At 30.2% G+C, this 13,268-nt stretch overlaps 4 protein-coding genes across 5 annotated transcripts; all 4 read left to right on the forward strand.

Moving 5' to 3' along the window:
• The first annotated feature begins 3,455 nt into the window (after window positions 1–3,455).
• LOC147919047 (uncharacterized) lies at window positions 3,456–4,900 on the forward strand. Its single transcript, XM_087503824.1, has 7 exons — window positions 3,456–3,581; window positions 3,673–3,937; window positions 4,019–4,136; window positions 4,237–4,358; window positions 4,453–4,540; window positions 4,625–4,702; window positions 4,789–4,900. Exons 1-7 carry the CDS (start codon window positions 3,456–3,458, stop codon window positions 4,898–4,900), a joined length of 909 nt encoding a protein of 302 aa, XP_087359950.1.
• A 366-nt stretch (window positions 4,901–5,266) lies between these two features.
• LOC147919048 (uncharacterized) lies at window positions 5,267–6,148 on the forward strand. Its single transcript, XM_087503515.1, has 4 exons — window positions 5,267–5,440; window positions 5,545–5,611; window positions 5,750–5,812; window positions 5,895–6,148. Exons 1-4 carry the CDS (start codon window positions 5,297–5,299, stop codon window positions 6,023–6,025), a joined length of 405 nt encoding a protein of 134 aa, XP_087359641.1. The 5' UTR covers window positions 5,267–5,296; the 3' UTR covers window positions 6,026–6,148.
• LOC147919049 (uncharacterized) lies at window positions 6,068–7,685 on the forward strand. 2 transcript variants are annotated; one of them, XM_087503514.1, is made up of 6 exons: window positions 6,068–6,207; window positions 6,289–6,373; window positions 6,470–6,605; window positions 6,696–6,876; window positions 6,993–7,086; window positions 7,167–7,303. In XM_087503514.1, exons 2-5 carry the CDS (start codon window positions 6,345–6,347, stop codon window positions 7,067–7,069), a joined length of 423 nt encoding a protein of 140 aa, XP_087359640.1. In that variant the 5' UTR covers window positions 6,068–6,207; window positions 6,289–6,344; the 3' UTR covers window positions 7,070–7,086; window positions 7,167–7,303. The 2 variants fall into 2 exon arrangements, with proteins under 2 accessions (XP_087359640.1, XP_087359639.1); XM_087503513.1 differs by lacking the exons at window positions 6,068–6,207; window positions 6,289–6,373; window positions 6,470–6,605 and adding an exon at window positions 7,417–7,685 and having other exon boundaries at window positions 6,715–6,876; window positions 7,167–7,325.
• A 2,499-nt stretch (window positions 7,686–10,184) lies between these two features.
• Window positions 10,185–10,946, forward strand: LOC147919050 (uncharacterized). The gene has a single exon (XM_087503825.1). The coding sequence runs from the start codon at window positions 10,185–10,187 to the stop codon at window positions 10,944–10,946; it is 762 nt and encodes a 253-aa protein (XP_087359951.1).
• The last annotated feature ends 2,322 nt before the right edge of the window (window positions 10,947–13,268 follow it).

Below are 13,268 nucleotides of genomic sequence, written 5' to 3' on the forward strand. Positions count from 1 at the left end.
AAAAAAAAAAAAAGATAATATATATATATATATATATATATATATATATATATATATATATATTTTTCCGATTACAAGTTGAAAAAGTCAAGATCGTAGGTTTAGTTTTACCATAAATTTTTATTCTCTTTTATAAACATGGCATGCCTGCTGTTTGATCCCATTAAAAAAAGAACGGAAAGAGAGACTATTTTTACGATGTGGAAGACCTAAACCCTTTTGTTCATGAGTGGACGATTAACGTCAAAATACTGAGGAAGTTTGAGGTGTGCCATCCTAATTTTAAATCATCTGACTTGATTGTAGTTGATGATAAGGTAATTTCACATTATGTATCCCGTATGATAAATTTCAAACAAAAAAAATCATATTATGTTGCTTATATATTTTTTAATAATATAGGGTAAAAAAATTCAAGTGATGATGCGTCCTCCTTATCGTGACATCTTTTTAAACGATATTGAAGAAGGTGACTGGATAACGTTATCAAGATTCTCACTAACCATTGTTGATGGTGTTTTTAAGTTAACTGATCATCGTTTTATGATACATTGGGGAGACAAAACATGGTTTAAAAAAATTCATCCTTTGTCTTCCAAGCAGTATTATTCTTTTGTATCATTTAATGATATCAAAAGAGGGAAATTAGACCCTGATCATTGTGTAGGTGGGATTAAAATAATTATATAAATTTTTTAAAGAAATACCTGAAAAATAATTTCTAATGCAATTCTTATGAACAGACATAATTGGAAGAGTGTACACTGTTGGAAATCTTTTTGATGAAGGTCCTCCATATAAAGAATGGGATGAGTTGTACGTTGTTTTGGAAAATATTGAGTAAGTCGTTCTATTAATGAAATATGATTTAAAAATACAATCATGTTCGTTAATGACTCTAATTCTACATAACGTATAATTGTAGGTTTGAACGATTATCATGTCGTTTACCAAAAGACTACGCGAATGTCTTTTTCAATGACTAGATACATTGTGATTTTGATATCATATGTGTGTTACGTTTTGCCAAACTTGAGACTATCAAAGGTTTGAATTATTTATACACGCTGGAAATATTATTGTTTATAATTGAAAATATGTAAATTAATTATTTATTGTTAATGTAGATACATGGATGGCAACAACGGTACACAATTGTACAATGGTCATGATCAATCCTGGATGTTCTCAAGTCACACAGATGTTTGAGGATTTTGCCTTAATGGAGAAGTGATATTGATAATAATTAAAGTGTAATTTGATAGTTCATAAAATATCTATTATATTTGAGCTCGGCCTTTAATATGATTTTTAAATTTATGAAATAACCGTTTTGGTGATTATCATATAAAAATCTTATTTTGAAGAAATTCTTAGCAAGATTTGTATTAATAATATTAATAGATTATTTGACTTTAAGATTGAATGAGTTTAATTTAAATAATTTGAAACTGAGCATTATAATTATAGTATGATCTAATCAAAGAATTCTATTGTATTAGATATATATATATATATATATATATATAGGTATCTAATTATGGTATTTACGGATAACTAATTATGTTAATTACATAAAAATACGTAGATAATATAAAATATAACTATGAAAATAAAAATATTTTGTTAATAAGCTTTGCAGTCAGTATAAATTAATGAATATTTTAATTTTTATCATGCGGAAATTTTGGTGGTTATAACATAATTTGGAATGTAGATATCTGAAAAATATTGAATACTTTTACAAAATAGAAATTTTATAAAAATGACGGGAAACATGACAATAATGAATTACTAATTTATGATTGTTTTACAAATACCACTAAAGTTTTCACGATGATAAATATAATGAATATTGGACAATATCTTTAGATGTAAATATTCGAAAACAGATTTATGTATTATGTATATATAAATACGTTTGACAGACAGAACTCTCTAAGAATTTTTTGAAAAAAGTTTATAATGGCTAACCTCCTATCCAACGCTATTAAAAAAAAGTTCGGGAAGAGAGACTATTTTTTCGATGTGGATGACCTAAACCCCTTCGTTCATGAGTGGAAAATTAACGTAAAAATTCTGAGGAAATTTGAGTGTCGTCATCCTCTTTTCAAGTCAACAGACTTAATCGTAGTAGATGAGAAGGTATATTTATATTATATAATGTTTTATAAATTTAAAATTAGTTATATTTACTTATGTATAACGTTTACGTAGGGTACAAAAATCCATGTATTGATGGGTTCTCCTTATCGTGACATCTTTCTTAACGATTTGGAAGAAGGTGAATGGATTATGTTATCAAGTTTCTCATTAAGCAATGTTGATGGCGGTTTTAGGCCAACTGACCATCGTTTCAGAATACATTGGAGAGATGGGACATGGTTTAAGAAAATACTTCCTTTGTCTTCAGATCAATTTTACTCTTTCGTATCATTCAGTGATATTAAAAGTGGATATTTTGATTCTGAATATTGTGTAGGTAAGGGTACCAATTTATTTTTATATTATATGTTAAGTTTAAAGTGCTTGATTAGTTAAATTATTGTATAAATTTTCGTAGATCTTATCGGAAGAGTCTTTAGTGTTGGAAATACCATGGAACAAGGTCCACCATACAAAGAATGGAATGAGTTATTCGTTGTTCTTGAAAATATTGAGTAAGTTGCTCTAAATTATTGAGCTTTCTAATTTAAATTTCAATGATTTGAGTAGTACTCAGTGATGATAAATTGTAGGGGTGAACATTTCTCATGTCGTTTACCAAAAGACTACGCGAACAGCTTCTATGACCATTGGATACATCGTGACAATGATATTATCATATGTGTATTACGTTTTGCCAAGCTCGAAAATAATAAAGGTTCGGACCATTTCTTGCTGATAAATCTATAATTGCTTTTTTAAATAAAAAGTTAATTAATAATCAAATTTTATTAATGTAGATACATGGATGGCTACCACAGTGCACAATTGTACCAGTGTCATGATCAATCCTCCATGTCCTCAAGTCACACAGATGTTGGATGCCTTTGCTGATATGGAAATTTGAAATTGATTTTTTTAAAGTGCATGACTTTTATACTTCATATTTATAAGATAAAAATGATACTTTAATCCTCTATGTTAATGTGATTGGATTTTAATTTGCTTTATAATATTATTCAATTATTAATTAATTCATAAAACGAAAACTATATTATATTAATTACCTTTTGTATTCAAAATAGACATCCCCTGACATGAACCTTTCAATTATGTAGTTAAAAGGTGTGGATGGTAACACCCCTTCGAGTCGATATTTTTTATGCAACCATTAACACCTTATAAATTCTTATAGTCGAGTTTAAAAACTTTAAACCGAACTACTGTCTTTTCAACTTCTTCATTTCACTCTCTTTCTAAACTTCTCTCTAACTAAAATACTTTTTTTTGTTAAGACAAAAAAAAAATTAATGGCGAGATTTGTGATGCTCGACAAATTGTGTCCTTGGACAATGGGATGGAAGATTCGTGTCAAGGTTTTCCGTTCATGGAGAGTGAGAGATCGCTCGAATGATGTGTCGACAGAACTAATCTTGGTACGAAGAGGTATGTTATACAGAATTATTTCGTTGTTACTTCATATGTATTCGTGTGTCTAATACTTTGGTTAATCATTCTCTGAATTAGGGTACATTTGAGCATGCTACTATCCCGGCATCACCCAATGGTGTTCTGGAATTTAAATTGTCGGAGGATCGAACTTATGTTATAGAGAAGTTTGAAGTCAAGAATGACAGAGAACAGATCCAGAAAACTAAAAACGGTTATCGGATCTTCTTCACAGACAAAACTATAATCAGTTTTGCAAGAGATCCTATCATTTGCAAATCTATTAATAATCTAGATTTTAAACGTGTTTATGATAATGCGTTTCATGGAAGATGGCCTTACGGTAAATCGGACTTTATAATGGATTGTTTTATAAAAGATTAATTTGTTATTTTTAATCTAATATTATTCGTTTTTATGGCAGTTAATCTGATTGGATGCATCACCAATATGGGTGAAATCAAGAGTTTCAAAAAAGAAGATGGTGTCTATCGTTGGAGCTTGATGGATCGCTACATAAAATTCACTATCGAGTCGATTGAGTAAGTTTATATATGAATAGTAATATTTTTAAGAACTGTTTTAAGTGCTTGATAAAATACGTAGATTGACATTATTATATCAACAAACTTTTTTCCAAAGGGGATATTTACTTGAGTGCTTCGCAACAGGAGTCTATGCCAATCATATGTTCAAAACTTTCAAACTGCGTAACAGGAAGAGGGTCTGTCTGTTCAAGATGTGGAAAGCAGTAAGATTTGGAGGTGATTACGTTTGTTTATAGATAATTAGTTTAGTAATTCAGTACAGTTTATTATGATAATGAATAATTTGTTTACTTAACATCGGTAATGCTAGATGATAATGTTCTCCTAACCAACGGCGATGGATGCTCGGAGATTGTCGAGGACCCGAAGAGTGCAGATTTTGCAGACTACATGTTCATGTAAGTCAGAGATTTACTTTGGATGGTCTTTCGATTATATATTTTAGAAATATGTGGATGTATCTGACTAACTTTAATATTTAGGTACAATTACGTTGATCATGGTGAGTCAAGAATCAAAGATTTGGATGATACCGACTATAGGTTCGATTTAGACATAAGGTAATAGTAAAATCTAACTTTATTTGATTAATGATTAATTGATATGGAAAAATACTGATTAGAATTTATCCTTCTGCAAAATACAGAGATCACTTGACTCCTATATTCATCTTGCTGTTGAGGACTCCTTTGAGAAGCATCGAAGACCTTATTGATAACTATGCTCAAAACCGTTCTTCGAAGTTCCGTATTTTTTGAAAGTTATTGAAAAACACTTTTGTTAGTTTATATTTGATTATTTTTTGGGATTTAATAAATTAATTAAAATATTATTTTTCTGGATTATTATTAAATTTAGTTAGTTGCAAATTTTAACATATAGAGATTTGTTTAATTAAAAATCTTAAAGACCATTATTATAATTTACAAAATAACATTTATTTTAATAACGATATATGGTAATTTACAACTGCTTGATGAATTTCATTAAATCTGAAAGAGTAAAAAAATGTTAAATATACTTTTTTAATAATGATAATAAGAATATCGAGAATATTCATAAATGATATGTTTACATTCCTCATCATTATCGTTTTAACATCTCTATAAATATTGTTCCGCTAATGTGTTTATGAGTTGTATGCTCAATTCAATATGACTTCTAAAAAGATGAACGTTCGACCTTTTGTTCAGTTAGACAATCTCAACCCTGCTTTAGACCATCAAAAGATAAGAGTCCGTATCATAAGACTTTGGAAATCATTCAAGTCCCTTCAGATGGTCTTCGTTGATAGTGATGTAAGTTCTAATTTAAAATTGAAACGTCATGTTTATTTGAATTATCTATGATTTTTTTAGAGAATCTGGATAATAGTTTTGTAACTTCAAATCATTATATATAGGGTACAAGGATACATGCATCTATTGAAGATGGTTTGGTCAGCAGGTTTCAAAACCAACTCGCTGTCGGTGAGTCAAAAATAGTCGACACGTTCAGCTTAGTGGATTATGATAGTAGTTATAAGACAAGGTCTTTGGGATTTATAATCGTCTTTTATAGAACCACTGTTGTGAAACCATGTGATGAATTTCCAGTTCGTGTTCCAGAAAAATATTTTCAGGCATTTACTACTATCTTAGCTGGAGAATTAGATAAGAATGTATTGTTTGGTGAGTTGTTAACTTCGTTTTTAAAAGTTAGATTTACGTGAAAAAAAAAAAAAATATTAATGCAAAATTTTTTTTTTTGTAGATGTAATCGGCCAAATCGTCAGTGTTGGAAATCTTGATAGCGTCAAAACGAAAGGGAAGGATAATGTCAAATTGAGCTTCGATCTGCAAGATTTAACATATGAAACTTTAGTAAATATTTTTGAAAATTAATTTAATTGAAAATAAAATAACTCAATTTTATTCTTATTTCATGCATTCGTAATATAGTGGAACCCGGTTAAATTGCACGGTGTGGGGTGATCTTGCAAAGGACTTTGATACACAAATAAAAGAACATCAAGATACTGTTGTCGTTTGTGTAATACGATTTGCATGCCTGAAGGAATGGAAAGGTAATATCTTACTTTCGGAAAAAAAAAACTTTAAGCTTATGTTTGTCAAATCTAACGTTGCCAATTAAATCCATGTTACAGGGAATTATAGTATTTCCAATGCGTTCAACTCTACCGATATTCTGATAAATCCAGTTATGTCTGAAGTAGATGCGTTTCGAAATAAGTAAGTATATATATGACTATATATATCCCTTTCATATTATTCTGCAAGACATGCTTTAATCATATACATATTCTTATTATTATCATAACTATATAGGTTGCCTACTGATGCTGTTGATTTAATACAAATTGATGATGACCCAAGCCCTCAGAAACCCAAAGTGACATTATATGAGGAGTTTTTCATTGTGAACGAAAAGAGTATTATGGACCAAATCGTTTATGCACTTGAGGTAATGATTCTAACGTAAAATTGATATCGTGATCTTATTTTTTTCTTGAATTATAAATGGGAGAATAAATGTATGATTAATTCTTCAAAGGCGCGAACATGTGTGACAATCGCGACAATTCACTCTGTTGAAGTGTTGCCCAAAGGTATTATATTGCCTGTAAAGTTTGCAATAAGAAGGTGCAGCCATATCCACCAGAATCTCAATCTGGAAAGGATTTACTTTATAGTTGTGGAGTTTGTGATTCTGATGTTATGGAAGTTGATTACAAGTAAGTTTCAATTAGACTCTTAAATTTTTTAAAGAATTGTGGATTATAACTATACGCATATTTAAGTCATACCAAACCGTTTTAAGGTATAAACTCATACTTCATGTTGGGTACAGAAGTTCGCAAAAGATTAAGCTGCTCTTCTTTGACGGTCTTGCCCAACTATTTATTGGAAAAAAAGCAGAAGAACTAGCTTTGGAAAAACCTAAAGTAAGTATAGTATCATTTGAATTCCTTTTGGTTTTAAGTTATAAAAACAAGTATTTAATCAATATTTGACCTTTGTTCAGGATGATACTGCACCTATTCCTGGAAGTCTATCTGCCTTGGTAGGGAGGACTATGCTGTTTAAAATTTCGATTACAATCGAGAATTTAAAAAGCGACAAGTCTGCTTATGTTGTCGAAAAGTTTTGGGAAAAGGAAGACATGGTTGTGCAATTTGGAAAGGTACTAAAGTAAACAAAAAAAGAACAAATATCCATAATACCATTATGAATTTTATATTTTTAAAATCTCAATGTATATAATTCCAATGTAGGAACTATATGGAAGGAATGAACTTTCGAATAATTCTTTGGATCTCGACGACCATAAGTTGCAAATCACACCAGCTGAAATGAATTTGACTTCATCTAAGAGAGATCATACAGACAGCAATGTTGGAACGACTGGGGGTCATAGCATGATGACAAGGAAAAAAATCAAAACTAAACCTCGAGATTGAAAAAGTTGCGTCATTTCAAAACATGATATTGGTTAATTTTTATTTACAACTTTTTTGTTTTATTTTTTGAATTGAAAGTTTTTATTATTTTGGACAATTAAGAACGCTTTCAAACATCTTAGCGTGTTTGTATTTGTCAAACTTTAATTTTATCAATTACTATAATTATGTTACAATAAACGAATATTTAAGATATATATAATATAAGTAAAATAAGTTCATACTATATTATCATTTGGGAAATAATAATGGTTAGGATATCTCTAAACCCCAACCCAAATCTTTTTAAACATAAATCAGAATTCCATAAGTAACGATAATATGTTAAAAATAAAAGGCCAAATTTAATAATCTGAATATTCAATATGAGAATCTAAGTAAGTGACCATTAACGAATATGTTAACAATACATTATATATTAAAAAACTTAAAGGTAATCCTGAATATTTTTCTTATTCAATACGAAATTTTAGGAAACATAATATTATCAAATGTGAAAACTCAACTTCTACATGTTATATGTATATATATAAGTCTTATTAATTTACCATGTCAACTAGAAAAAAAAAAAAAAAACTGAACCAATTCTTAAGTTCTTGCTGTTTGACGTATAAGGTAAAACAAAAATCAAGCTTTTCATTATTTTGTATTATTGAAATTACATTCACATGTTTCAAATGTATACGTGCAGAATCATAATGAAACGTTTATCTGGAGTTCGTCGAACCACCAAGAAAAGATCAGGACCTGATGAAGATGCGCTCCGTTCGCAAATTCAACCAGAACAATTTGTTTCCTTTTGTGAGGATCGCATTGCGGAACCAGTTAAAAAAAAGTCAGGAAAACCAGAAAATAATCAATTTCTTCTGAAGATAACTAATTGGCGCATCTTGACGTTCAAAATGCCGTTGTTGATGGTGAAAATAGTTTTTTGAAATCAACGAACAAGAAATCTCAATTTCAATCCTGGATGGAATACAATGTCATGCCTAACAATGAGCCAATCTACACATATGATAAGGATGTTACTGGATATTTCTGGTGTGTGAAGAACAAGAGATATGTACGCAAAGATCTATCATGAAAAAGATAGACTTAGAATGTTGTTTTTGAATTTTAATTTTAGATTTTAATATTCAACAACAATCACTACTTTTATTTCTGATTATCATCACGATGTTATTATAATTCGTTATGTTTTTAAAAGGGATTTTATCTCTTTTTAATGTTTAACAAATGTTAGTTTTATAACATAATGAAATTATCTTCCTAATTAATAAAAATTATGATATGACAATTCAGCGGAATGTTCGTTAATAGTAGAATGTTAATTATGGAAAAAAAATTAGTTTGACATGTTTTAAAATTTTGTTATAATAAATATGATATAAAATTTGAAAATATAAAAATAAAAGTAAATATTCAGTAATGACCCGATAATGATCTACAATATTATGGAAATATAACAAAAACAAAAAAAATATATATTGACAAAGATCAAGAAAGTAAATTTCAAAAAAAAAAACATATTAGAGATCTCCATACATAATAGGAAGATAAATAACATATTTTTAAAAAGTAGGAGAAGAAGATCAGGAAAATGAAATTAAAAAGTTTTTCAATTGCAGGTAACAACTTAATAGGATTGTCAAATATTCTCATATTAAATTATACGTGACAAACTAATCCAATTTTTTTTAGGTATGTATCTGCATGTGAGGCTTCTTGGCGAAATTTTGCTTTTCCAATTTGTTATCGTACTACAGCCGTAGAAAAACTCCCGTTTCATCTTCCAGGACAAGAATTGGCTATTTACAATCAGGATGATCCAATAGAAGATGTATTGCACCGTACAACAAATTGAACTTCTAAATTTTTGGGCTGGATGGAATGCAACAAGATTTATCCCCAGGCCAGAGAACTTACGTATGCTAAATTTCCATCTAAATTTGTGTGGAATAAGAGAGAAAAAGTTTGGAAGCTAAGGTCAGAGAAACGGAAAAGTTTTGCAATAGGCAGAATTACGTATGTACCGCCTTCTGTAGGACAAGCCTATTACTTGCGAGTACTGCTTAATAAAATTGCAGGACCAACAAGTTTTGACTATTTAAAAACAGTCAATAGTGTACTTTACAGTGATTTCCAAGAAGCTTGCTATGCATTGGGATTATTGGATGATGATAAGGAGTACATTGCAGCTATAAACGAAGCAGGTGAATGGTGTTTTGGGGAATTTTTAAGAAAGTTATTTGCGATCCTACTGCATACAAAGAGTTTAACTGTTCCTCTTGAAGTTTGGAATAATACGAAAGACATCTTATGTGAGGATATTTTGTTTAAAGAAAGGAGAAACAGGAACGATCCAGGTATTTCAAAAACTTATTTTCTTTCATCCAAATATTCCGCTTTCGAACGAAAAAAAAAAAAATATATATATATATATATATATATATATAATAATATGTTTAAAATTTTCTGTGGTAGGTCTAATGTTGTCACGGACTCAGATAGAAAATATATGTTTAACTGAAATAGAACTCATGTTACGATCGAATGGGACATCTCTTACGGCCTTCGAGACAATGCCTAGACCAGATGATAGTATAATGAACACAAGAGAAAATAGGCTTATAGCAGATGAGAGAATATATAAGCCTCAAAAACAACAGGAATTGTACAATAAGTTGTTACCTATGCTAACTGATGAGCAGAGACGTGTTTATGAAGAAATTATTCACTCTGTAAATCACAATAAAGGCGGTATGTTTTTTGTCCATGGTTTCGGTGGTACTGGAAAAACTTTTATGTGGACTATTCTTGGTGCTGATATAAGGTCTAAAGGTAATATTGTTCTTAATGTTGCTTCAAGTGGTATAGCTGCTTTGCTTTTGGAAGGTGGTAGAACGGCTCATTCAAGATTTGGTATTCCAATCAATCTTAATGAATATTCTGTTTGTTCGATAGATGCCGAATCTGATCTTGCTGATTTGATTAGAGAAGCAAAGCTCATAATATGGGACGAGGCTCCAATGATGAACAAGCTTTGTTATGAGACTTTAGATAGGAGTTTGCGAGATATCATGAACTGTGACCAGATTTTTGGAGGTAAAGTTGTTGTGTTAGGAGGTGATTTTAGACAGATTTTACCAGTTATTACGGAAGGTGGAAGGGTAGCGACAGTTTTAGCATGTATCAACTCATCTGTTCTTTGGAATAGTTGTAAAGTTCTTAAACTTACCGAAAATTTGAGACTTTGCAAAGCACGTAATAGTATGGATGCGGGTGCTCTTGCTACTTTTTCTAAGTGGCTTCTTGATATCGGGGATGGCAAAATTAACGAGTAAGATAGTGGGGATGTGGAGATAGAAATTCCGGATGATTTATTAATTAATACAAGTGGAAATCCTATTGAAGCAATAGTTAAAGAGATCTATGGAGAACAATTTACAAGGAGGACTGACCCAAAATTCTTTAGTGAAAGAGCTATTCTAAGTCCAAGAAATGACGATGTTGATAAGATAAATTAGTTTATGCTTACTAAGCTTCCAGGTATGCAAATTAAAAAGGATATAGAAATTTAATTTTTTAAAAATATTCTAATATTCAAAACATATACGAAATTTAAATTTTTTATTTTGCAGGTGAGGAGAGACGATATCTTAGCTCTGATAGTATTGAAATGTCTGATACGAGCGGACTTGATGATATGATCTACACTCAGGAATTCCTAAACAGTATTCAAGTTTCTAGACTGCCAAGCCATGTTTTGACTTTGAGAATTGGAGCACCTGTCATGTTGTTAAGGAATATAGATCCTAAGGGAGGTTTATGTAACGGTACGAGGCTGATTATTACTCAAATAGCCAATCATGTAATCAAAGCAAGAATCGTGACATGAAAAAAGGTTGGAGATAAGGTACTTATCCCTAGGATGTATGTTAGTCCACCTGATGCAAAGTTTCCCTTTCGTATGAGACGACAACAGTTTCCTATTACCGTGGCGTTTGCAATTACTATAAACAAGAGTCAGGGTCAGACGCTAGAACATGTTGGATTGTTTCTTCCAAAACCGGTTTTCACACATGGACAGCTTTATGTTGCCTTCTCTCGAGTCACAACAAGAAAAGGATTGAAGGTGTTAATTACAGATAAAGATGGAAATGCCAGAATAAAACACTTAATGTTGTTTTCAAAGAGGTTTTTGAGACTGTTTAATTATTATGTTTGTAATTAAACATTGTTTTGGATTTTTAGATTAAATTTTAGTTTCCATAATTAGTTAAACAAATTTTTATGAACTTTGAAATACAATGTGACTCATAATATTCATTACAATTATTTGTAATATAATTAAAATTGTGGTATTTTGCTATGTAATTAGATAGAAAATATAATTACGTAATGGTTAAAAATATTGTTTAAGGTATGATAAAGTCTTAATTTTAACAATTAAATCTCAAACACATTTAAATTAGAATCTTGCAAAATTATCTATTAAAAACGAATCATGTCTTTCATTTTGTTATCATAATTAAAATAATAATATATAATAGTGAAAAAAAGGTGTAACGCTAAACGTTAATACGCAACGTTTAATCATGACTCTTTGATTTCTTACAGTTCCGAAATCCCCTTTTCGTCTCCGTCAAACGAGAGAAAACAGAAAAACCCTAATTCGTTAGGATCATGAATATCGATTATATTTCTGATCTTCATCGGGGAAGAACCAACTGGTGTATCCAAGCCAAGGTCTTGAATTCTTGGTATGTCTACAAATTCTTCAGCAAACGAGTACTTCTACTTGTGGATGAAAGGGTTAGAGAATTTCCCAAATGATAATTTCTACTGATATTTGATATTTTTAAAGTCTTATATATTAGATTACTAACACAATTTATCAATTTTTGATGGCTGACACAATTGAGGTGGCCTTTGTTTCAACAACACTAAAAAAGCTCCAGAAGTATATTTATGAGGGTAAATCATCGATCCAACCCTAAGGGAGAGGGATACTCATCATCCTTTCCAAATCAAGTTTACGGAAGAATCAACCATGACTCAATTGGAATCAGTAAATTCGAAAAATTACTTCCGATTCGAAGATTTGGGTGATATATATCGTTCAAGAATCCATCATCCCATTTCTTTTGGTACGTTTTTAATATACGGTTTATAAAAATTTCAATTATACCCTGTGGATAAAGATTTTTGCTATCTTTGTGTTGGTTAATCTTTAGACTTTTAAGAATTTTGGAACTTTGTGAATTGGTCCCTCCCATAAAACGTACAAATATAGGACTTATACATAAGTAGATTTATGTGGATGATAGATTCAGAAACAATTATTCTTAGATATTGCTATCTTTGTGTTGGTGAATCTTTATACTTTTCATAATTTTAGAACTTTGAGAATTGGTTCTTCCCATATAAAAGTACAAACAGAACTTAAAAACTAAATAGTTTTATGTATATGATAGATTTGGAAACAATTATTCATCTTTTTGAAATAAAAAACGTCTTTTTATGGCAAAAAAATAGATGTTTGCGGATGTGTAGTAGCTGTAACTGACAACAGAGAACATGCTGGTGAAGTTGTTTTCATGCTATTAAATGGCAGGTAAGACACATTTATTCCACATTTGATGTTGCTAAGATTTTTAAGTCTC

The sequence above is a fragment of the Camelina sativa genome, chromosome 20, assembly GCF_030686135.1.
Source record: "Camelina sativa cultivar CO46 ecotype springtype chromosome 20, ASM3068613v1".
NCBI classification, from domain to species: Eukaryota; Viridiplantae; Streptophyta; class Magnoliopsida; order Brassicales; family Brassicaceae; genus Camelina; species Camelina sativa.